At 40.5% G+C, this 25,473-nt stretch overlaps 2 protein-coding genes across 2 annotated transcripts; one reads left to right on the forward strand and one right to left on the reverse strand.

Moving 5' to 3' along the window:
• Positions 1-229: 229 nt before the first annotated feature.
• Positions 230-1,569, forward strand: mid1ip1l (MID1 interacting protein 1, like). The gene is made up of 2 exons (XM_072436649.1): positions 230-358; positions 653-1,569. The coding sequence occupies exon 2, from the start codon at positions 733-735 to the stop codon at positions 1,219-1,221; it is 489 nt and encodes a 162-aa protein (XP_072292750.1). The 5' UTR covers positions 230-358; positions 653-732; the 3' UTR covers positions 1,222-1,569.
• A 6,487-nt stretch (positions 1,570-8,056) lies between these two features.
• bcorl1 (BCL6 corepressor-like 1) lies at positions 8,057-25,060 on the reverse strand. The gene is made up of 12 exons (XM_072436660.1): positions 24,781-25,060; positions 22,628-22,707; positions 20,009-22,546; positions 19,342-19,438; positions 14,026-14,451; positions 13,707-13,888; positions 13,266-13,511; positions 13,016-13,182; positions 12,123-12,268; positions 11,951-12,028; positions 11,516-11,687; positions 8,057-9,558 (listed from the first exon to the last, which is right to left on the reverse strand). Exons 2-12 carry the CDS (start codon positions 22,631-22,633, stop codon positions 9,204-9,206), a joined length of 4,413 nt encoding a protein of 1,470 aa, XP_072292761.1. The 5' UTR covers positions 22,634-22,707; positions 24,781-25,060; the 3' UTR covers positions 8,057-9,203.
• Between the last annotated feature and the right edge of the window lie 413 nt (positions 25,061-25,473).

A 25,473-nucleotide genomic window follows, 5' to 3' on the forward strand; every position in this document is an offset into this window, starting at 1 on the left:
GCAACAGTAAGAAGTATTCGAGCGGAAAACGTGACAAGTGCGTCGGGCTTGCGCACATCAAAGCTCCGAACTTAACTCGTTTGTTTGATTGACAGCGCTCATGATTGGTCAGTATGGATCAGTCCCGCCCAAGTAGCCTGTGGTGGCGAATCAGCAGCGCAGAAAAACTCAAATGGGCAGGGCCGCGGTGCTCGCTCCGCCCTCAAACCGGCTGACCGACATAAAAACCGTTTGAGCGTCTCCATTAGGTGGGGAAAATTTCGTCTTTCCTTCCTGGCGGGTGGCGTGAGGAGCGTGGACAAAAACGGGTTTTTTGGAAATTTAAAGTAAAGGTTCTGCCCGTTACCTCGTGGTCCAGGTGAGTCCTTAAAATGTGATGTTTGTGTGTAATTTACGAACTACCCGTCGATGGTGGCAAACCGCTGCGTCGCATGCCCTTTTAGCACGTATTTTGAGTTTCCTGTTCTCCGTCGTAGAAAACCGCTTGATTTTATGGTTAATTTAAAGTTCAACCGATTGAAACATGTACACGTTGCCTAGTGCTAAAGCGTGTGTGTTCAAAACGAGCTAGTTATATTTTGTATGCGAAGTAACACGGTAAACTCCATCATCGGGTCAAACACTGATGCTAAGTCATTTGCTCTTTGTGCAGATCAGCCCCCAGATCGGCTCTTCCTTAACCTCACCTGCCAGCCGAACCCGCAACCCAAGCTGAAACTCAAAGCCTTCAAAATGATGCAAATCAACGGCGACTCGGCCTGCAACAAGCACTCCCTCATCAACGTCATGCACCGCTTCATCGCCGCCGCCAACAACATGGACGAGACCATCATGGTGCCGAACCTGCTGCGGGACGTGCCGCTGGAGGAGCAGGTCAGGAGCGAGCTGGAGGCCAACAACAACCAGACGCCCTGTCCCAACAAGCAGCGGGACATGTACGAGCACTACCTGCTGCTCAAGTCCATCAAGAACGACATGGAGTGGGGTCTGCTCAAGAGGGAGATGAGCAGTGGCGCCAGCTTCCTGGAGATGGCAGTGAAGCAAGAGGAGCAGCAGCCCGTGAGGGGGGAGCTGCCTCTGGAGGACAACGCGGACCTGGAGCACGAGTTCCACTTCCATCTCCGGGGACTGTTCGGAGTCTTGTCCAAGCTCACTGTGCAAGCGGACCACCTCACCAACAGGTACAAGCGTGAGATCGGAGGAGGAAACTTCATGAGATAATGGGCACTCGTGTCTGGACTGGTTTGCACTTTAGGTTGTTATGAGCAGGGCGCTTGTCGATGACAATGATGGGACAACCACTCTGAAATGTCTACTGAGTTTCACTCCAGTCTCCTCCTGCTGCTCTCCTGAATTCCCAGTGAACGCCTTTTTAAAACCAGTGACGCCTGCATGTTCGGTTTCGCATCAGTCCGTGTCTGTGCTCGGCAGAGGTTTTACAATAAAGTCAGTCCAGATGAAGCACAGCTAATGGCAATTATTTTCATATTTGACACATGTTACCCAAAAAGGATTCTAATTGTAGGAGAAAGATGAATGCTGGTTATTCGGTCCCTCCCCTTTTATAAATTGGTAGTGTTTTAAACCTGAGCTGATGACTGAGCAGTCATTCCCACTAAGTGTTGCTGTAACATGGCGTGCCTTGACGTTTGTATGTCATCTTCATGCCCTGTTCAGTTTCTCTGTGGTTCAAATTGTCTGGACTTTTTAAGGTATTATAACGTTGTTTTAACTGTTTTATATTTTAAATAAACTTTATTTGTCTTGCAATTTCATCAGGTCAAACGCTTGATTGGCTCTGTCTCTTGGATCTAAAATGCACTGCGGTGACTCTAAAATGGGACACCTGTGTTAATCTCGGTGCTGAAGGCTTTAGGTGCTTTATTAAGGAGGGCTTTGGCTAAAGAAAGCTAAGTCCTGCTATATAACTAACTGGTCATGGAACAATTTGTCAAAGCGGTGTCTTTTGTATTTGCGTAAATCTTAAGTCTGGGGTGAGGAGCTGCAGGTGTGGGTAAATGGCAATGAGTTCTCCCTGTGACATGTTTAATGACCAGTCTCCTAGATGGGGTGTAGAACCGCACTCTTGCATTCACTTATTTGCCTGACTAGCTGACTCCTCCCCTAGCAACAGCTCCACCTCTCCTCCAAAAGCACAGCAGTGAAGTGAATGCAGGAACCACATGAGATGAACGCACTTAAACCTAAAACTCATTTATTTCTGAATAGGGAATATTGGCATAAATCCTTGACGGTGGACCAGATGCATGACTACTGGTCACTGAGTTTGCCCACTTTGATAAACTGGGTCAGATGAGATGAATCAGGAACAGCTGGTCAGTCGCTGACAAAGCTGGGCTGTTAAAAATTTTATAAAAAAAACTAATTCCAAATGGGATAATCCACAGTATATTGTGTATACATGCATTTAATTTATAACTTGAGTTTAAAGTGCTTGAGACAAGTTGCACTTTGATTAGAGTTTGCAAATAAAAAGTAATTTTACTTCCTGGTTGTAAATCATGACATCACACTAATGTTGTACATTGGATGTACAACTTAATGTTACACACTTAATAGTTTCAAGGATCAGAAAACCTATGTAAGTCTCTCCCGTGCAATGTCATGTTTTCTAACTTTTCTTAGTCAACTCTTAGTTTTACACCATTTATAGTTACAATAGATTTTATTCAATAAAGTTAAAAAAAAAAAATAGGACATTAAAGAGAACCTGTCACTTGGGATTAAAGCAGTGATCATTCATAAATTAGACTCTAAAACGTTACTGAAACTTATAGGGTATATTTCTAATCTGTTTTATTGGAGTACACAGGGCACACACACAGGGCAGTTGTGGTGCAACAGAATTTTTTGATAAGTCCGGATGTTATCTGCATCGTGTGCCACTCTTGGGCTCAAAATTGCGCAGCACATACAGTACAAAGTTTAATGTATTTTGATAAATGATCTTTGGTGTGTGAGAGCTGCATGAGTTTGGCACGCTGATGTTGGCAGAGGTCAGCCTCAGCTGTCTGGAGCACGTGTCTGGAGCACCCTGACCTCAGGCTGGCAGATAAGAAGTGCACCCTCACTGCATGAGTACACTGCATGGGCAGTGCCCTCTTAACCACAGCAGCCTTGTCTGTTGGCAAATGGCTATAAACTGACTGAAATAAAGCTCAGGTAATAAAAGCCTGGTCTAGAATAGCTGATTCAAGTACTGAAGTCATCAGACTAACTAAACCCTGGGCCACATCTTCTGTATGATTGCTCAACTTGATGCTGACACCTCTGTGATCCCTTAGCAAATATGCACTGTAGACTCTTAAAATGGTTTCAGTAAAGTCAATATAACTGGCCAGGAATAAGGTGGATGTGTGTCTGTGCATTGTGCTGTAGAAGGCTGTGAGGGTAACTGCTCTCATGTGGAGCTCTGCAATTGGCATGAATAGTGTCTTGTACGGCAGCAGTAATAAGAACCTGCATGCTCACTCATGTCATTAACATTTCTGTTTCAGTGTCTCCACAACAGCAACATGTTTGCACAATTGCAAGAATTATATAAAACTGTTTGTGTCAATGTACAAAGTGTGCTCTTGCTATCATAATCTGCAGTTTTAATTAATCATTGCATGAAGGCATAGGAAAGTTATTGATCTGTGTCAGAAGAACACTGCACATGTCTGTTTGAACTGCCCGTTTTGTCATTTGGACCGTCTCAGCTCAATCAGTGAAGCTTGAAAACTGCATCTCCATCTTTTGTCTCGGCCGCATGGAGACGGCTGGGAACACCATGTCCTTGCTCAGCTCTGAGCATTTTCAACAAACATGGAGCTCTTTTCAATGTGATATTGAAAGATTCATGGAGTATGTTCAATAGACCTTGAATACTTGGGAAACTAAAAATGACACAAGAAATACATTTCATTTATAATTGTCATGTTTTACAAGTGCCAAAACGTTGAGACAAAACCAAAAAAACTGCTTATTATCCACACGCACTCTATAGGAGTAGGAGGAATGCATACTCCCCCTAAGAGGTTATGTAACAGGCGGGTGGGTGTGTGGTTCAGCAGGAGCAGCTTACAGCCTGACACCGAGTGTTTCTGAGCCAGCACCCAGCTCCGCACACACAGATGCGCAGCACGCATACACACACACACACACACACACACACACACACACACACACACACACACATGAATGCACACATGCATACACAGACAGACACGCACGCACACGCATGAATGCACGCATGCATGCACACACGCACATGCACACGCACAGAGAGATGCATGCACACATACACAGACACTGTCCCTATCCTTTTGTTTTTGCAGCAGATTACAATATTTAGGTCAGTCTTCTCTGGCACATATATTGTGAGTAGGCATATGTTAAAGAGGTTAGTATGGCAACAAAGGGAATCAACAAGGACCAGCCAACCAAGATCTGGAGTTAGATGTCTATTGTTGTGAGTAATGATCTGGCTGATCTGGCACATTTCTGAAAATAAACAAAACAGAAACAGTAACAAACACTATCCATGTCTATCTTCTCTAAATGTAACAAAATGAAAGTGAGGAATCCTTGTACAAGAGAAGAAATACTTTATCCTTTGACTTTAATCAGGGCAGTGATAACTATTGGGGCAGGCCTTGATACTAAAGTCATCTACAGCTATCTGTGATGGGACCACAGCTTCTGCGAGGGCCAGCAAATGTGCCCATCACTCCATATCTAATCTGCAGGATGAGGGCAGGACAATGGCACCGCTGTCCACGGAAGAACAGATCACATTGTCTCCAGAGACATTGTGGGGGGAGAGAATGCAGTATAACAAATACACTTCTTTTCAGATTTGCCTTGAACGTGCATTACTAAGTGATGATTTAAAACCCTCAGATTTGGTGCCTCCCCGTGTCAGACTGGGGGGTTAAAGGGTACTTGTTTACCTTGCAAAGTCTCTGATGTGATTTTTTTTTTCACCAACCAAGATTGTCTGTATCCAGGGCCCAGGACTTCATGCTACACCTCCTCCAGTTTGTGGAGTGTGTTTCTGACTCAAAAGCACTTGCTAATATTTTAGTATCACAACTTCTACAAAAGACGTGCAGAGTTTGAGAAGGATGTGAACATTTTGACGTGATAGAAGTTTTGACGTCTTGTCAATATCAGGAAATAAGGATATGAGACGGAATATCACTGTAAAGGCAAGAGGAGAGTAACATTTTAGCAACCATTAATGATGGCCAATGGGGTCCAGAAAAGAGAAGAGCAGTCATTCTTTACTGTAATTATTTGTTTATGGGCTTTGTGAGCTGATATGGTGTAGTCTGACCGCAAACAGAAGGAACATCCCTCTTATCAATTTAGATAAGAACTGAACTTTCCACTTCAGCTATTTGTTGAATTATGTATTTCCATTAACAATCATAACTACAGACCAACTAATAACTAAGCGTGTTTTTAGTCACCAGTTGTTGTTTTTTAAGTAAAGTGTGGATTATTCCTGTAACTGGTGAGCAGGTTCAAGTTTGAAACTTGTGTAAACAACACTGTTGTGAAGCAAGATCAGTCCCTTGTAACATCAGACTGGTATTGCAAGACATGTTTTCTCTAGGGATATATTTAGATATGACCCTTACTAAAGAGATGAACCAAGCAGCAAATTAAACATACAATGGTTCATCTAACCTATGGCCCTTTACACCAGAACGTAACCAGATGACTTGGGAATAAATGTACTGTATGTGGTGAAGAAAACAGGATGACATCTCCAGAGGATGCTGGAGAAACCATGGTGTTCATTTGCTGTTTACAACAAAAGGTCTCATGAGATGGAGTAAATTGGCTCTGACAAAAGCTAAAACAACAATCAACAATGCAGAGACAGAGCTTTCCTTCTTTTAAAAGGATTTCTTGTGGTACATGTAACATTCACGATTTAATAGATCAGTTGTTTTGACGTGAGGGAAAGGGAAGTATCTAGGCTACACTTAAGATGCAAGTGAGCAGGACATGGACGTTACATAAGCTGATCCAACGGCCATTACCAGAAAACAGATGTCCTCTCTGAACTCCCAAGGCAACACACAAAAGCTAATTTCAACGACTTGATACTATTTAAGAGCCGTTGCCCCATTACAGTTTTGTTCCGGTTAGGCAGGACTCAACAGTATTGAATGTTGATGTGGAAAACACGCCGCTCCCTCTTTTTTTGCCTATTCAGTCTCCATGTTTGAACAGTGGGAAACCCTCCAAAGTGGCCTTCCTCTTTCCATGTGTGGAAGTGTAGGCCCAGTACAGACTTGCCCTCCTTTCGCTCCAATCAGAGGCGGTCTGGTCTGCAACAGGGGTCCAATGGAAGACGAGAACCAACAGAGGCCCGGTGAAAGGGGCGGTGCTAACTGTTCTTTTGAATGATGTAATAACTGTAATAACTTAGATTTACTGGAAACAAAAACTTAAACTCTAAAAATATACTAATTCGACTGCATTAGCCGGTAAATGCTTATGAGTTAACTTTAGTGGAATTAGGGACTATATTTTGAAATGAAACGCTCTTTGAAGTGAATGAACTATAGTAACCTGTACTGAGCACTGTAAAGACCTGCAGCATGAGGCCCTCTGCCCGCTTTGTCACACTTGCCTGGGAAAACAACTGACTTTTTATACGTTTTCCATACGGAGAAAGTCATTTTCTTCATATGAAATGCAAGAATATAATTTTGGCCGGCCAAACAATAAAATGTCTAGGTCAAATAGGGATCAGCCCACACATTTAATTGAAGTTGTAATAACGTTTCTGTATCTATAGATATATATAATGTGATGATATTGGCGCTGACATATTCGACATCTCAATAACAGGATAGTTACTCGTTGCTCACCACTGAAGGAGCGCATTTATAATTTGACACCATTAATATGAATACAAGGCAAAAAGGTGAAGGATGAAGTACATGGCTGCATCCTTCTAGCGGACAGTCATGACAACGAGTCCTGTTGAGCCTTCACAAAACATTTACATCTAATGTTTCTCAATTGTTAAGACGATTGTGATCACATTTCATTTGATTGTCCTCTGCAAAAGATTATCTTTCGTCCCTGACAAGAGTGTAGAACTTCCGCTGTACTAGAGACAAGACAGGACACATCTGTGTATGGAAGTATCTAGGTACAAACAACATGGGATTAAAGGTGCAGTGCGTAACTATTTCTGGTGTAGAGTAAATATCTCCATGGAAATTATTAATAGCTTACATTGCTCCAGCTTGTTCTCTATAGACACAAGCAAGTGACGCATCCAGGCCAAGTCACGGGTCTGATCCGTGGATTGGCGATCACAGTAAGAAGCAAACTGAACATCGCCAATTCATTATAGTTTATTAGTTGCATTCACACTCAAGAATGTAATCATTTCAGATTGAGGGCAGGGGTATACTGTTTAAACTGACCATTACGGCTTTAAGACTTTTCACTGACCACGTCTTTGGGACTGAATAATGGCACCACTTTCTGAGGAAATTCATGGGGTTCAGCTTCCTGTTTTATGCAGCATTTTCAGGACTTTTTCACCATTCAAAAGACATATCCTGTTTTAAATTGTTCATCGCTATTGTCACAGTCATTCAATAAACCACGCAAGAACATCGCTATGGAGACATGCACTCCACCAGAAGAATCCCACAGTGCACCTTTAAACTGCTAAAGGATTGTTTCAGTTCTGATTCTAAAATGAGAGAACCTCATAATCTGACGGGAAACTGACACTTTTCCCAGTTCATTGCATCGTATTTTACCATGAAATATTCAAAATAAAAATCTACTTGAACCTGATCATTTCTATCAGTTACTAGACACAATAAACACACTTTATTGCAACAAATATTTGAATTTTAACCATATTGATTTGAGCTGCCCCATCTGTATTTAACATTATTGGTTTGTAAAATGTGATCAGATAAAACCCAGCAAAATTCAGATGTTCTGGTTTCAATGTGACGCTGATAAATCTGCAAAAGTAGCGTTATTACACTTACACATACACAAAGCATACGGTTATTGGATTCACAACCATGCTTTATTCTTGTTGATTTCTTAAAAAAAAAAATCAAATAAAACCTCACTGTTTTTCAGTCCTTTTTTATCTTGTTTTCTTATCTTTAGACTCTTTGTTTTAAATATGTTTGTTAGTTTGTGACTTCAAATCAAAACTTCATTGATTGTCAACACAAAATCTTTTTCAGCACCGGTACAATAAAACTGTACTTTCAGCTTTCTTGAAATACTGTTTAAACACAGGAGCAAAGGGACTCTAATAAGCACATTTGAAAATGAAGCACCAACCATACAAATGTGTCTTTGATACACTTGTCAGGTATACAAGAGGTCAAATATATTAATGACTATTAAATTAAGCACAACAAACAAAGTAAAAAAACACTGCAACACAAAGTACTCCACCATCTCCAAACTCTTGAGGAGATGGAACAGTCGTGACGGCATGTGCACTGGACTCCAGAGATCCACAGGACTCTTATTATAGTTCACACCCAGAGCGGAGGGCGGCTGCACCTCAGGCCACAAACACACATTATCGGCCTTCAGAGAGAATCTAGTGCCTCTCATTCTTCAAAATGTGAGGAAAACATCGTGTTTCCGAATGTCAATGACTTAATTAATGAGCATAATTGAATTGGAACAACAAAAAAACAAAAAAAGAGGTCAGGGTGCAGTGAGTTTGAACACTATTTGCCACAGGCTCTTCTCACCTGCTTTGGATTACATAGATCAGCAAAAATATCACTTTCATACAGAAACAAACAAGTCCAAAAAACAGAATCCATCCCTTGCCAAAAGAATACATTTATAAAACCAAATGTGTTAACCCCGATGGCAAGATATACATACACTCACATGTACATAATTGTAACAAAAAAAGGTTTCCTAATGGTGTATTCAAATATATCTATAGTTAGGAACCTGAAAGCTGCTTTCCAGTACTGACCACTCCTATGTGCAGGTCCTTGTGTGATGTGATCACTTAATCACCTTCTGGCAGAGGTCAGAGGTTAAAGGCGAGGGTCAAGTCATTATGGTTGGTTGGGGTAAACCCACGATCATCCTTGAACAGACAAGTTTGTTTTAAACTACTTGTAGAAAAGGGAAAATGGATGTAGTTGTCTGATGGTTGGAGGCTACCGGCTGCGTAGTTTCCCTGTGTTACTCAGTTTGTCCTCTTTTGGCTCCTCATCGTCCTCGTTGTCCTGAAGGATATGAACAGAGGAGCCCAGCAGTCTCTGGAGTTCAGGCACGCAACGCACCAGATCCACATGTCCTTCCTCTTCTTCCTCCTCTGCCTCGTCTGTGTCTTTGCTCTGACCTTTATGCGGTGATGCCAAAGCGGGGCTCACCTGGCTCACAGAGACCTGCTTCATGAGCTCTGCATGAGGCAGACTCACCACCTTCAGGTGCGGGTAGCGAGCCCTGAATATTCTCGCTGACATCTTCACACGTTTCAAGACATCAGTCAGAAGGAACCAGTTGCAGAAACTGAGCAGAGAACAAAAAGTCAGAACAAAAATTAGAACGGAAAGAGTTGAAATTCAAAGGGTTTACTGTTCTAAATCCAACAATATAGAATTCATAGATTTTTCACATGACTGGACTTTTCTTTTTTTAATCATATGGACTGGCTTTACTTTAAAGTCTATAGTCAGTTTGTGAAGACATTTTGAAAAATACGTTTCTTCTTCTTCTTTGGTATTTTATGGCGGTTGGAATCCAAGTATTAAATTACCGCCACCTACTGCAGCTGTACGACTTTAAGACTTTATTCTTTAGACTTTAAAAAATTACAGGAAGTAGAGCTGACTTCTAAAACCAGAATCCTTTTGTGATGTCATCAAAAGGCGACATTTCATTGAAAACACATATCATGACCTCATGGGCTTTGTAACACCAAAGCAATGGAAGGAGTACTTTTACGGACTACGACAGTCAGAGGACTACGAAAAGTCTGAGGAATAAAGTCTGGCGGTAATGCAACACTTGGATGCCAACCGCCATAAAACAACAACAACAACAACAACAACAGCTCATACCTTGTCAAGTCATAAAGAATAAAGTCTAAAGAATAAAGTCTGAAGAATAAAGTCTGAAGAATAAAGTCTAAAGAATAAAGTCTAAAGAATAAAGTCTAAAGAATAAAGTCTAAAGAATAAAGTCTAAAGAATAAAGTCTAAAGATAATGTAACGCTTGGATACCAGCAGCCATAAAACACCAAAGAAGAATGTCAGGCGGTAATGCAACACTCGGATGCCAACCGTCATAAAACAACAACAACAACAACAACCAAAGAAGAAGACAAAGTCTGAAGAATAAAGTCTGAAGAATAAAGTCTGAAGAATAACGTCTGAAGAATAAAGTCTGAAGAATAACGTCTGAAGAATAACGTGTACAACTACAGTAGGTGGCGGTAATGTAACGCTTGTATACCAACTGCCATAAAACACAAAAGAAGAACTAATAAATATTGTGTAATTTATATGGATTTTGGCTCTTGTTTTCAGTATGAATTACCCAACTATGGAATTACCCATTCCTATGGCATTTTTGCTGCCCATGTCCAACCAGGAAGTACAATTATAAACTTCTAACTGGGTACAAATGGGCAAAATGTTCAGTAAAATCTGAAATAGTTCTGTATCTACCTCTGTATCTACCTGCATTGCACCAATGAAATTTCCCCATGTGGGACAATAAAGGAATATCTTATCTTATCTTATCTTAAAATCTGAAATATAAATGTATTCACTACGATTTTGTTGTAACTACAGGGTAATATGGTACAGTTCCTATATCTACATTTTTTTAGCTGTATAAATATTTTTTTTAAATGACCAATCACTTTGAAGCTAATGTTTAAATTTTGGCTTAAATGTTTAAACTTGCCGCTTAAGTAGCAAACACTCATTTTGGCACAACCTTACATACATTTTCAAGCCTCAACTCTCTTATCAAAACAACAGAACACTTCTCGCAGTGCCTAAAACACAATGAGGAACTATTCAAACACAGATTTCAGATGTAACACGCTCTTTGAACAACAGCCTGGTCAATGGGCCTGGGTCAGTGTGTGCTGGACTGAGGTGGACAAAAACACGAGGACATAGCAGAACACAGGAAACACAATATGAACATGTTTTAGAGTCAGACTATTGAAGTTGAAAAGCGTTGAAAAAGAGTTTTTTTGTGACATAAATTGTGTATAATATTTTATACATATTTGCAGCATTTACCTCACCCTCACAGCACACGCCTAAAAGTGCATTCTTTGAGTCTAAAAGTGTGTTTCAATACGTGAATAACTAGATTTTCTACCCTTTCTGCAAAACAAAGGTCAATCTGCATAAAGTGACACTAGCTGGAGGTAACGAGTGTATTGGATATTTGTGACACTAAAGTATGTCTGATTAATGCACTGCCTGCACTGTCAAGGAGACTCACCCCTGTGTTAGCGACACCTGAACGTGATAACAGGGAAGCAGAGGCTCAGAGGAGAACTCAAACACAAGGCAGTCTATGTCAGGGTCCTTTTCTGTCCTCAAACCAGTTTCCTTTTCCAGATCGTGGTTTTGCTCCAACAGCAGGAAGTCCCAGCATGGCTCCTGCTCCGTTTCTGGGAGAAAAACAAGTTTCACACCCATTCAAAGCAAGTTAAAGAGCACTTAAACTTGTTGGCAGATCTGCAATGATTAAAGGCGGCAGTTGAGTGCCACCTAGTGGACACATCAAGCAATATTAAAAATACTGGCATTGCAATAATATAATCCCATCAGCTATTTTATATTATTTTGGTTACTATACTCAGTTCATCTTTTTCAGGGTTTTATCCAAAACGTATTTAGCAGAACAAAACAAAAAGAATATAGTGTTTCGCACCAAACATAGTGCTACTGTAGAAATCCCAATGTAGACCTGGGTCCTGTTCACTTCGGCCTTGTAGATCGGTAAAGTATTCTGCATAGAAAACAAATTAGATTTTCAACATAACATTTTACAGTCATAAATTGTACCCATATTATTAAAGACAAAGCACTAATTAGGCCCTTGCCTGATAGAAAAGTCTTCATGCTTGAGCTGTGTGCCAGTTTCACTGGGGTCTGGCCGGAGTAGGTGGCCAATGTTGGATCTGCTCCATGATTTAAAAGCAACCAGACGATTGCCAAGTTATCACTAGCCACAGCGTCATGGATAGGTCTGAAGAAAGAACAAAGTTAGCACCGAGCTCAGCAAGTACAACGCAAACAAGCAAACAAAGAATGATCTATATTTCTGTGACTCTAAGGATGTCAGGATTATTAGGTTCATTGATAATTGTGATTATTCTTGTCACAGTACAATTGTAAAAAAATAATAATAATACTGTAATCGTGACAATTTTTGAAGCAATATTGCTTAAGACTTTAAACCTTTAATTCAATCTATAGTCCAAAAATGAAATCTTAAATGTAAAGAATGTTTATGTTTTGGTCACATTAAGTTCACTGACTAATTGTTATTGTGGCGTTTTATTTTTATTTTTTTTTCAATAATCAGAACACAAAAATTTGACATTGTGATATCCCTAGTTACAACCTCAATAACTTAAGATATACTCAAATTAATCCCCCATGACGGAAATTAATTCTCTGCATTCGACCCGTCCTTCAAGCAGTGCCACTGGGGAAAGCAGAGGCTTATTGTGCACTTTTTGTCCAGAAGAAGAGACGTGGAGAAACATGTAAACTGCACTGTGAGTGCCAGAAGGATGTTTTGTTGGAGTATCATTTTAAAGCTAAGCTATAACTAAGACTAATTAATGGACAATGTTTCTCAAAGTTTGGAAGGGAGGAAGGGAATGACTTCCAGCTTTAGGAACTGCGGATGTAAATGTACTTTGTAGCTATCTGGCATATCTACATTTGTTCAATACAGGTGTTTACTACTGTGCGTTGCAAGTTTTACCGTGTCCCATCCTGAGCACTACAGTTGACATCAGCTCCATTCTTAAGCAGCATCTGAACTATCTGAACCCAGCCTCTGGAGGAAGCCTCGTGCAGCGCTGTGTAACCGGCATTGTCCTGACGGTTCACTTCCCGTACGTCCTTTTCCAGACAGTATTGAACTACATCCTAAAATTATAAGCATTACAGAGGTTGGGGGACAATGCATGAGTTAATATTAGAGCAATATTTCTCAATGTTTCAAAACTCACCTGATAACCCAAACGAGCAGCACGTTGCAATAACGTTTCTCCAGCATTTTTGTTAACAATGAGCCGGCGCACCTCAGGGGGAATGACCCTTTTAGGAGGTGACTCTGTTGAACCATTGATGTTGGAAGGAGGTGAGGGCAAACCTTTAGGAGATGTTGGAGGGCTGCATGCTATTTTAGCGTCACTACAATCTTCATCTGCCACGCGTGAGCCACTTCTCTTTCCCAAGATACGCTTGGAATTAATCTAAAATGCAGATTTATAAGTTATAAATAGCACTTACTATAGAAATTAATTAAATGCTCATTCATGTCAAGGGAGTAGGTTTCAATTACCAGTGAGCAACACTGAATGAGCTGCCCATCCATCGGAAATATGACTTGCCACAAGGGGGCACTACAAACTAAAACTTTCACAGAATGTGTAGGTCAATTAGATTACCTTCTGTTCATCACTGGGACATAAGTGTTTGGTTTTGAACTTCCTCTTCCCTGAAGGTTTGTTTGTGGACTCTGGGGACTCCTCACGCTCCTGGTAGCACACTGTTGCTGACCGAGACAGTGAAAGTCTTCGGAGTTCACGGCTGGATGCAGGAGGATTCAAACACTGGTTCTTCTGCAAATCTACAATGTTTTTGTTTTCATTATATTCCTCAACAATGCAACTGTATGTAATGTTTCCATTGGCACCACTTAAGACAATGTTGTCTATTGAAAGATTGTTATTATCAAGTAAATAAAAAATGACTGGAATTAGTTACCTGCAGTGTTGTCATGATCTTGACGGTGCAAGTGGGATTCATCACGGTGCTCTCCATCATCCAGTTTATCTTTGTCAGTGATGTAATCCCCAGTTTGATACCTCTTGTTTTTGCAGCGTTGCCGTTTCCTGTTAACAGGACACTCTGCATCAGCACTGGTTTTCTTGCCTTTGCCCTGGGCACCTCGCTCTGGCAGAGGAGTGGTACGCGGACGCCCTCGAGGCCGCCGAGCTGCCTGCGGTGGAGTTGGGGGCGGCGACACTGGAGGGGGTGTTGTTGGTGGAGAAGGAGTGGCAAAGCCCCAAAGATCCAGCCGAGATTCATCTGCCCGCCGTCGCCCTCTCCTCAATCTGGGAACACTTTGCCCTGTTGCTTCTTTACTTGCTCTGGTCGGACCCTTTACTTTTTGGTGACAGAACTTTCCATCTAAAACTCAAAGAAAATGTTTGATTACCACTTTAATATTAGAGAAAGCCACAATTCTTTGAGCATAATCTTAATGTCAAGTAAAACGTTTAATTTATTTGGAAAATTGACAGGAGCATTACAAATACTAAATAAAGTCATTTATATATTGAAAAGGAGACGGCATAGTTGCAGCACGTTAATATGATGTGTGGACTTGAAGCGCACAAATCAACCAATTATTCTCTTGTGGGCCGAGTCCACTACATGAATGTCCGCTGCGCCACAGAACGCCTCCTGCGGGCGCATTTCTCCAACGTGAGGATAATTAGGCATTTAACTGCGAACAAGTCCATAAAAGTTTTCTCTTCTTTGTGTTTCAGTTACATGAAGTGAAAGTTAATGGCTCGAGTCTAATTATCAAAGCAGCATTTGTAAAACATCACTAATCTGATCAAAATAATGTCCGTGCAAAGTGTATTTACTTTGCAAATCTGGATGTTGTTCACGTTCTCTTTCGCGGTTTGTGACCGATTTCTATACATACATGTATCGATACAGAGATGTGCATCGTGATTCTTTTAAGGAACATAAATTAATTATAATTTGCAGAGTTCTACACTTAATAATATACTGAGTACAGCATTAAGGCTTATTTATAATACAATTGTAAAAATAAATTAAGGACATTGTGAACATTACATTCCAATTGATTTTGTTATTCTACATATCGGTAATCAAAACATCAGTTTAGTAAACTTTTAATACTAGATTTAAGAGGCATCCATTAGGGATGGGACGATTCTGCTGGTTTGATCAGACTTCACTGTTGCGATCAATTCTCACATGTCATTTTGGTGCGGTGGGAAAGGGTTAAACCTCTGTTCGCAGACCGGGGAAGTAAACAGCAGACTTATTGCAGCTAAATTCAAGAGAGTTTCAGCTTTCTGTCACCTTTTATTTGACGTAAATTGACCCAGGAATGAGTTCAAGTGTCAGTAATTAAAGGCGCTCGCAATTCACACAGTGCAACTTACAGCAAATATGCAACCTTTTTTTAAAACACAGAAAACAACCCGTTTAGACCCTTTTACTTGGTATAATTGGTTTAGAAGTAAAACAGAAGAGGAGAGTTGTGTGTTATTTTATCAGCAGCAGAAGGGAAGAGGAGGGGCTGCTGCTGATGGGGACGAGGCCGTAAAATAAGCTATTTAAGTAAAATGCACAAAATAGAAGTCTGGTGGTGATTGTATGTCCAATAACCTATTAATAGCATAATAGCATATATCATAAACACATGCCCCTATGAGACACAATTATTCCAATTATTTTCAATTATTAAAAATTCAGGGTTATAGTCTAATAATTAAACCAAACAAAACACAAATAGCCTTTAGACTACAATAACACGTATTGTAATTTATGGTAACTTTTGTTTTGTTTAACAAATGAACAGAAAAATATTTTGTGTATCGAGACGAATTGTGACAAAGCTGTATCGACCCGTCCCTAGCGACCATGTATCACAACATGTATTGCAACAAGGTTCGAGTACTGGGATACATAGTGTTGGGGCCCAAAACCAGACCAGTACCCATGTCTACTGCTGTCAATATTCATCTGTGATTTACTATGAAAATATTGTAAATTAACCGGTTAAACCGCATACATGAGCAATAACACATAAACACACGTGGCATTGGAACTGACAACCAAAATGAGAGACTCATGAACATCACTCAATCTTGGATAATCTTCTTTAGAATCAAACATAAAAACATCAATTTGGTCATTATGTCCAATGTTTTTGCAATTAAGGGGTTAAGTGTAGTTTTTTTCTACCTAAATAACTTTTTTATGAATCTACATTCATGCTGATGTGGGGTCATTCTCTACCAAGACTGCTCCTTTAAGTCGTCGTCTCAATTTTGAGTGCTCGGGTTCGATTCCCTGCTAAATCTGCAACTATGATGCAACGTGTCCACAAGCTTACTGCTAACCCTAACCCTTTGAAGCAAACAAATTGACTTTTATAATCAGCCGAGCTCTCAGGTGGTAACTGTTGAAGCTTTTATGTTGAAAGCACAGCAGAAAGTGTTTTGTGGTTTATCAGGGAAACTTTTGGACTTTACAGCTACACGGACCGTGATAAAACAAAGTAGAAAGAGACAGTGGGGGGTCGTAGCGAGCACCGGGACAGATGGCTCTAACAGCAGCAGAGGTGAGTGTGTGCACCAGTCTCCACCCCCTCGCTTGCCCATGCCCTATTGCTCACACACCCGGCCCACACCGGATCCTCCGCTGCAGACGGACCAGTGTATGATGTGTGACGGAGAGAGAGAGCATGTGGACAGGAATGAGTGGAGGTGAAAAGAAATCACTATCTCACAATAAAGAGAAATAATGAATTACAAATTAAAAACTTGATGCTTTTGAGTGTTGTGCACGAACAGGCACAGAGCTGAACAGCGTGTATGAACAACAGCTGGGCAGCTTTAGCGAGTCAAACTACACATAGCCCCTTTAATAATCAATCAGAATTACAAATGTTATCAGTAAAAGCAATATTTGATTTGAAAATGTTAACTTTGTATCTGGAAACTCCAATGAAACTGAATATATAAATTCTACTCATTTTATTCATTTATAAGCTCTAAAGTGGCTTTGTCACTTAATGGTCAACAGTGTATGAATGGACAATACTGACAACAATGAACACCTCAATGTTGTTGTTTTTTTTGCATTATCTCTGTAAAAAATATTCAGATGATATTTTAACAATCCACCAGGAACATCTTGAAATGTCTTGCTTGGGGTTCAAGTCCAGCACAAAAGTTTTATGAACCATAAAATTAACCACAAAAGGGGGAAATGTCAGTTGTTTGGGAGATCCCACAAGACATTTGAGGTCATTTTAATTGTTTTAATTACTGACAATGTACTCAAAATTCAAATTTTGCATATCTTCAAAACAACAATTATTATCAATTTTACTGATGCAGCTCCCACCTCTAGCACACAAGAGTACACAATGTTAAGTACTTGTAACAAGACAATTAACAGGCAGCAATATAGTAGTTTATGATATGATCACTTCAGATGGAGGGCAGGGGCCTATAAATTCTATGAGAGATGTTTTTTGAATAAATGTACAAACTTACAATTCACAAATGTTGAAATGTATTATTTGTTACAAACTTGCCATATTAATCTCATTATCTGATTACCTTTAAGCCTTTACTTAAACAGAGTTTCTAGCAGCAAAGCGTGAGATAGTGAATCCCTGCATGATTCCATGGAGATAAAAAAGTTCAAATCAAACTATAGATAGAACATTCTCCATGGCGACAAGATCAGTTCTGTCATTCTTAAGACATTTTCATGGAGACAAGCAGGTGGCAGCAGATCCTCTTCCAAAAGGGTTCAAGTACTTGTGGAGATGCCCCCTCAAGGCAAATGCCTTTATTCAATCTATTTTGACTGAAAAGTCGTGTGTTGTACTCTTGTTAAAGGCCTTAAAGGCTTAAAGTCTATATGAGATATTTGATCAGTTTTTCTAATTATGACTGAATATGACCAGTATGGTTGCTGGGTAACACTTGTGGAATTACCTATGTCATATTTGCTACCCATGTCCAACCAGGAATTAACATTATAAACTCTCAAAAAATTGTCAAATTGGGACAAAATGTAAAATCTGAAATGTGTTCACAACATTTTAGTGAAACGTGGCGTCTAACCTGTCATAGAGACTTTAACATTCTTGCAACTGACAATAATCTGGTCTTAAAAAATCATAAATTGATAATATAACAATTGTTGTTTTGGAGATGTAAACATCAAGTATATTGTCTACAATTTTAAGTATTAAAAATTACCTCAAAAACAGACATCCAGTGTAATCTCCCACACCAGGATATAAATATAATAAGAATACTATTAATATAATAATACAATATAAATATTTCAGCCCTTTTGTGGTTGGCACGTTTTGTTCTAGACTTGAAACTGAACCAATAGATTTACAGGCACATTTTAGCTCATTTCTGGGGGATAAAATATTGTCTGAATATTGTTATCAAGATAATGCACAGAAATATTGAAATATAAATTTAGTCAATATTTCCCACCCCTACTTTGGGTTCAATATTGCCAAACTTTTTTAAACCATCTTGAAAAAAGTATTTCCCCTTAGTTTATTTAAGCAGAGAACTTTTGTTTCATGTGGATTGGCCCAGTGATGACAGAGATAATAACCATGGACCAGGTCAAAGGTAGGCAATATATGTTGGAATTCATTTGCAATTACTGTTGGAATTCATGTTGGAATTCTGTTGGAATTCTGTTGGAATTCATCTGCAATTACTGTGAAATTCATGTGCAATCTATGTGCCGTCGTGACACATATTAATGTGCAATTACTGTCGTGATCACATGCAATGGTATTTATTTATTTGTCTATGGGAGTTTTTATTTTGAAAGTGTTTTTCAGACTTCCTATAAGTGATCTGTTCTTCTGTATCTACCTCTGTATCTTCCTGCGTTGCACCAATGAAATTTCCCCATGTGGGACAATAAAGGATTATCTTATCTTATCTTATATAAGAATGTTGTCTTGAAAATATGGAAATGGAATATTGAGTGTATTGTTTATAGTAAAAATGCTACAAAAAGAAAAAAAAAACTTGTTGTCAATGTTCATATAAGGTCTGATATTTAAACATCAACTAATATGTTTGAAGACATGTTGGATTGACATATTAAAGTCTGAATATTGTTAAGAAAATATTGAGAAATCCATTTTTGTCAATATTCCCCACTCCCGAGTACACAGGAAGCTGAAACCCATGAATTGTGGATCAGCACATTACTACACAAGATAATAACTCTGGATTTTAAGAAATAGCTCACCTGCTTTAGGGCGTGGCTTTTCAACCTTTTTGGGACTGATCGGATCCAATGGTAAGTCATCTTCATGCTGAGAAAGTTGATTCGCCAGCAAACATTGCTGCAACATAAGTTTGTTTTGTTTTGAGATTAAAGTAAATATTAGAACATTATAATTGTCTTTCAATCAAGTAATTAAAGAGCATGTTTCAAATGGAAAAAATAATATTTGTTGAACAAGACAAATATATTTTCACAAAACCCTGGCTCTTCACATCTCAACTCTCCTACTTTCAGGCCCATCCACTGAGGAGAGAGGCCTATGGGACAGGGGTTCCCAAATTGTCCACGCTGGGGACCCCCACAGTAAAATTAAATAGATGTCCGTAATAATTTCAAAGTTCATAAAAAATGTGGTTTCATTGTATTTATTTTAGTAGTTTATTAAGTCATCTGATCCAATTTCACCAAAACCGACTGCTTTCAATAAAAAGGTGATTAAATACTGTGTCATCATTTCATTTATATTACACCTTGAAATTATCCCGCGACCCCGAGCACATGCTTCACGACCCTCTCTTTGAGAACCTTTGCATTAGGAAACACCAGCTCTCTGTGGCCGGCGCAAAAGTGAAGAGTTGACCGAATGAGGAGGAGGCATACATTGGAATGTAGCTAATAGAACACATACCTTTTTATTGGGAGACTCTGGCAGGGCATCTGAATGAACTTTCTTCTTGGACTTGGACTTTTTTGATGATATAACTGGTGAATTCAGTTTCACTAGTTTCTTAGGACTTTGCTTCTTTTGTTTGATAAGTGCAGCTTTAGCTTTGTTTGGAGAAATATCTTTCACTTCTGATTTATTTTCTATGTCGCGGTCTCCTTCGCCTGTAACACTAGATGCAACAGTACCCTCTAATTTTTCAGGACTTGAAATATCTGACAATCCCCTGTCCCTCTTCAGGATCTCCCCCTCCAACACCTGGGCCAGTTGGCTTTCCACTCTGCTCCCATTTGTTGATGAATTCTTTAAGAGTTTAGACTTGATTGGCTTCAAGCAAGTCTGTTTTGTGTGTTGTTCTTGACGGCTCTGTATCTCTCGGTCGTTCTGCACAGGCTCAGTGGCATTCGTCATCTTTTCAAGTCTCTGTACAGTCTTACTTAAATCAGTTAAATCCCTCTGAGAGGTAGGTGGCTGTTTCTTCACAGACCATAACGGTGGAGACTCCAAATTATCTTTAAATTGAATATCCTGGTTACTTTTAAACGTTTCTGGATTGATGGATTTTCTTGATGTAACAAGTGGGACTTTAGCATTTGCTTCACTTGCAAACGTTCCTGTATCCAGAGACTGCTGCTTTACAATAGAAGCTAGGTTAGACAGAGGAGACTGAATTCTCTCCCACTTATCTTCTGAATTGGGCAGGCTGTAATCTGCAATTTTAGACTCATCAATGGCCGGAGTGTTCTTGTTCTTTGGGGATGCTGATGCGTTTTTTCTCTGAAGTGTCAAAGGTTGCTGTGAGAAATCTTCTGACTGTTGCCAAGCAGGACTGACAGCAGTAGTTGGGTATGATCCCGCCAATTTGCCACTTCCAGATTTATGGATCTGTTTATTTGCAGAGCTAGATTGGGCCACAGTTAGGGCAGTTTTGGAGAGACACTTTGCAGAGACTTTTGTGCTGGTGTTTTTGACATGCTTGACTCTGAGTGCAAGTTGCTCACTCTTCAGAGAAGATGGCTTATGTTCCCCTGAGGCCATATGTTCTCCTTGGTCAATAATAGAAATAAACTCCTGCTTTGCAAAACTCTGAAATTCATCGGCAAAAGTGCCATCTTGTCCTCGAAGTGTTGATGCTAAAATGGGGCTTGCCACACCAACATATGTCCCTGGAATATTTTGGATGGGGTCTTGTGAAGACCCTTTTGACCAGCAGGATTTGGAATCCAAAATTTGAGGGTTCTGAAGCGGCTGCAATTGTTTTTGATGAGATCCATTTCTGTGAGTGTGGGGTAAAAGTGGATATTGCACAGCTGAATTAAATGTTGAAGAGTAACTCCGCTTCGAATTGACAAAATCATTTTGATTTGATTCATCTTTAAAAGTAACTGCAGGGAATCCAGATGGGTCTGTTATGCATTTAGCACGTTTTGATTTTGCAGATAAATCAAGCGGTACGTCCCTTGATTCATTGGCGCATGATGTTGCCTGGTCTTCTGAAGTTGGAAGAATAGTTAAATTCAGTGAGGTTATGGTTGTCATGTCTATGCTGTTGCTTTTGTCTATTGGGTTCAACAGTCTGCCCTGAGAGGCGAAGTTAGCTAGTGCAGAGCCACAGCAAAATGCTGCGGTGGGGGACATAGTGTAATGGGTGGGGGCAAGGGATGTCAGTGACGGATGCTGCACTGGGAGTGCAATAGCTGGTGAGGATACCACAGAAGCTAAAGATCTGTGCTCTACAGATTTGGAGCTCTTGTTTGACAAATGGCTTGATTTTTGTTTTGAGGTGCATGCATTGGCTTTCTGTTCAGATGATGAAGTCCGACCCACGGTGAAGGGATAGGGAAAGGTCCGCATTGAAGGCGCCCCACTGACACCGGAACTTTGTGGCTGAATTTTTTTCTGAAACTGACTTGCTGTAGCTTCTCTCAAAGCTGCAATCTGACCTAGTGCTGGTGGAAGAGTAATTTTACAAAGGGACGAAAAATTAGCAGACGGGAGGAAGGCAACAGACTGAGTTGGTTTAAATATTGTGGAACAATGGAAACCAGGAGGAGTACTTTGAGAATGCATTTGTGTCTTTGATTGGTTACTAGATGTCATGGTGCTGTGACAAGGGTTCAGTGATTCCTCTCTATTAACTTTGAAACCACTCGACCACTGAGGAGCAGAGAAAACCACTGTGTTCTCGGCCTTAGGTTGAGGGACTTCAGTCCTTTTGTCTGTTACGATGAGGGCCGAGCATGTCACAGGTGCATTGTTGAGCTGTTGAAGGGATGAAAGCCCTGTACTGTGGTTATAATGACAAGTGTCCGAGCTCGTTTTTAATGCCGTAGTATTTCTTGCAATGGTCTTGTTCTGTTGACTGAGGGTAACATCTCCTCTCAATTCGGGGGATAGCGTCTGGGAGGGATTTCCCACCATAGTTGTGGTGACTTTATTTGGAGCACTGATCTCTCTGCTCACTGTTCCTCCATCCCCTACATTCATCAGTGTGGGATCCACCTATGTGATAGAATAAGATGAATAAAAACAATAGGATGGACACTGAAAAATGACAATTTTTCAAGAAATGTTAGGAATTACCTGCATAGGTATTTTTAATACAGCATGCTTCTGCGTACTGCCGTATCATTTAAGTGGGTTTTCTTCAACTTTTTCATCAGCTGTACAAATGGAAAAGGGAACACATATTATGATCTTAAGTATCACCACTAGTGTTAATTACACGGAACAAAAGGATTTCATTAAATCTTCTGTAACAGTTTAAGACCCATTTAATTTATTTGGAGTTAGAGAACATTAAGGTCTGATGAAGGTACCCATTATATCAAAAGCTTCAGCAGCTAAATAATAGTAGTGTATCATCGAGTTATGTATTGAAATTGTCCCTATAAATATTATACATTTTGTTTACAAATGTATATTTCAGCAGCATTGACTGCAGCATTTGCCTTAACACGATGGTCCCTCTGTGGCTGTGGTCAATTGACCACTCAACCATTCACCCATAATATGAATACTTCTGTAAAAAGGTATTTGTGGTATAATAAAACCAACAAAATAAACACTTAGGAAGTATTTTTTGCACTGCATGTTACTTTGCAGGAATACTCAAATATTTGTACTACTGCTTATTTTTTTTGAGCGTTGTACCACATTTCCTATTTGCTTGAAAAATGTTAGTCTGACTATATTATTTGCAGTAGTGCTGCCACTAATGATTATTGTAATACTGTCGACTTGTCAGCGATCATTTCTGTTGTACATTGCGTTTAAAAAAACAAAACATAATCAACCAAATAAAGGTTGAAATATGGTGATTGAAGTCTTCAAGATGGAGAATGTTTATGAAAAAAGTGTATTATTGATTATTTTACATTGTATATTTAATATTGCAGTTGTCTTTGTTATGAAAAACATTTGGAGTCTGTATTGTCCAACCAATAATTACATTTATAAAAATATTTTTTTAGTTTTTATAGTTAACTAGCCATGATTAGTCAATCAGATTTCCCCTTTTTGCCATTATAATAAATAGTCTAGTTGCCATATTACTGTACACTATTAATATTACAAGGATATAGTAAACAATTAAAGAGGAGCATTGGTTGATAAGTGCACCTCAATATAGACTGAAACCCTAGGAACAAGGTGCACAAGATAATCAGATGGACAGGCCAGAAATGTAAGAGCATTTATGGTCAAACTAACCAAACTCAGTGCTCTGAAGCGAGACATTTCATTCATATACAACTCTTGTTTGCAGCTTGTTTGAGATGTAGCTGCCAGATAAACACCACAATACAGCAGGTCTAATCCCTAAAACGAGAGACAAGTTTTGCAGTCCTCACTTAACCCGCAGGCAGTGAAAATGCTAAATATTACAGCAAACAATCCCAAACATGCCTGATCATTTCACCCCCGCCACAGCAGCGTCCTGCCGCCGGCACAGTTCACTCTGCGCATGAAGACCACATGTAGGCTAAGGGGTCACACTCATTATTTCAATCTATAAACATGTAGTCTGAAAAGAAAAAGATGTTACGGTTCAGCAAAAAGTGGACTTAACTAATATATCTATCCATCCGAACGGTTAAACGCGTGAGATCAGACGCACACGGATGGCTCGCGGACGCAGATGCACACGGGGCTGCGACGTGATGGACCATCGTGATAATCCGTCACATCCAGATAACACGACTCAAAAACTCAAACGTGAGAGACACACACGCAATACACAACACAACAACAAAGTCACGGCCAAACCGTCATTCTCACCGGTTAAACGAGTTTGTGCACGGCTTTCTCAAACGGAACAATCGAACGCACTTGCCGATCATGACTGAAACTGAAGCAGGGCGTTTGACTTACCGAAGAAAAGTGTGAAGCCAGAGCCCGGATAACAACTTCTTCCAGGCTCCCTCTGCGGGGAGGTCAACACTGAACAACACTCAAGTGAAGCGAGCGCCCTCCGCTCCGGAGCTGCTGCTCTGAGGCTGTCGCTGCTCAACGTGTTGAGGCACGAGAGGCTCTCTATCCCCGCGCGACCCTCCGCGAGTGCGCGAGCCTCGTTTCGGCCCTTGCTGGACTGACTTAACCACTTCGGCGTTGAACGGCATTCAGCCCCTCTTCGTCCCCTCTTCGTCCCCTCGCACACTCCCTCGCTCCATAAATACTGTAAAAGCCCAAAGCTAAGACTAAATAAAAGATCTGTAGTGACTGAAACAGTTACGCACCGCTCGTCCAGATGGCATGTGAACGACGCACTGCACGACTCCGATACGGCCGTGTCCGTCCAGCCGCCCGCCGCTGCCGTCCGTGGCTCTCACTAATCTCGACGCTTTTCGGTTCTCAAAGTCCGGGGGGCGGGAGGCAGGAGGGAGGGTACGTGAGGAGGGGAGGTGGGGGTCGTCAAGACGGTCCGTTCCGTATCTCCAGTCTCCGGTCTGGAGGGAGCGCGAGCGCGAGGGGGCGCGCGGGGAGCGCATGGGAGATGTAGTGCGAGCCTATCCACGCCCAGGATCAGGCGCTGAGGCGGCGGGGAGGGGTGAGGACTGCAGGTACCGGCATGCAACGCGGCCTCCAGCGGCTCAGGGAATGGGGGATCGTAACCAAAGTGTAACGGTGCGCTAAAGTCTAAAGCCTTATCGGGGTAACCAAGTAATAAACTGTGTTTTTGTACGCACGGGCCGTCCAGTGTCAACAACCATGTTTCAGAGGCCGTGGGATACCGACGAATACGAGATGTTTAACAGTTGTCGAAATTAATTAATTAATTCAAATATATAATATAAGCCTACACTCCAGAGGACTTTGATGAATTCCTTCTTTGCAAGTAGACAATCAGTATTAAAGAGTCTATGTCTATCACATACTCTTTAACTGCTTAGCCTCCAAACTGTCTATTTACATTTAATCCATAAAATATA

This window comes from Eucyclogobius newberryi, unplaced genomic scaffold (genome assembly GCF_026437365.1).
Source record: "Eucyclogobius newberryi isolate DKJ021-1_F unplaced genomic scaffold, fEucNew1.0.hap1 SCAF_11, whole genome shotgun sequence".
Taxonomy (NCBI): Eukaryota; Metazoa; Chordata; class Actinopteri; order Gobiiformes; family Gobiidae; genus Eucyclogobius; species Eucyclogobius newberryi.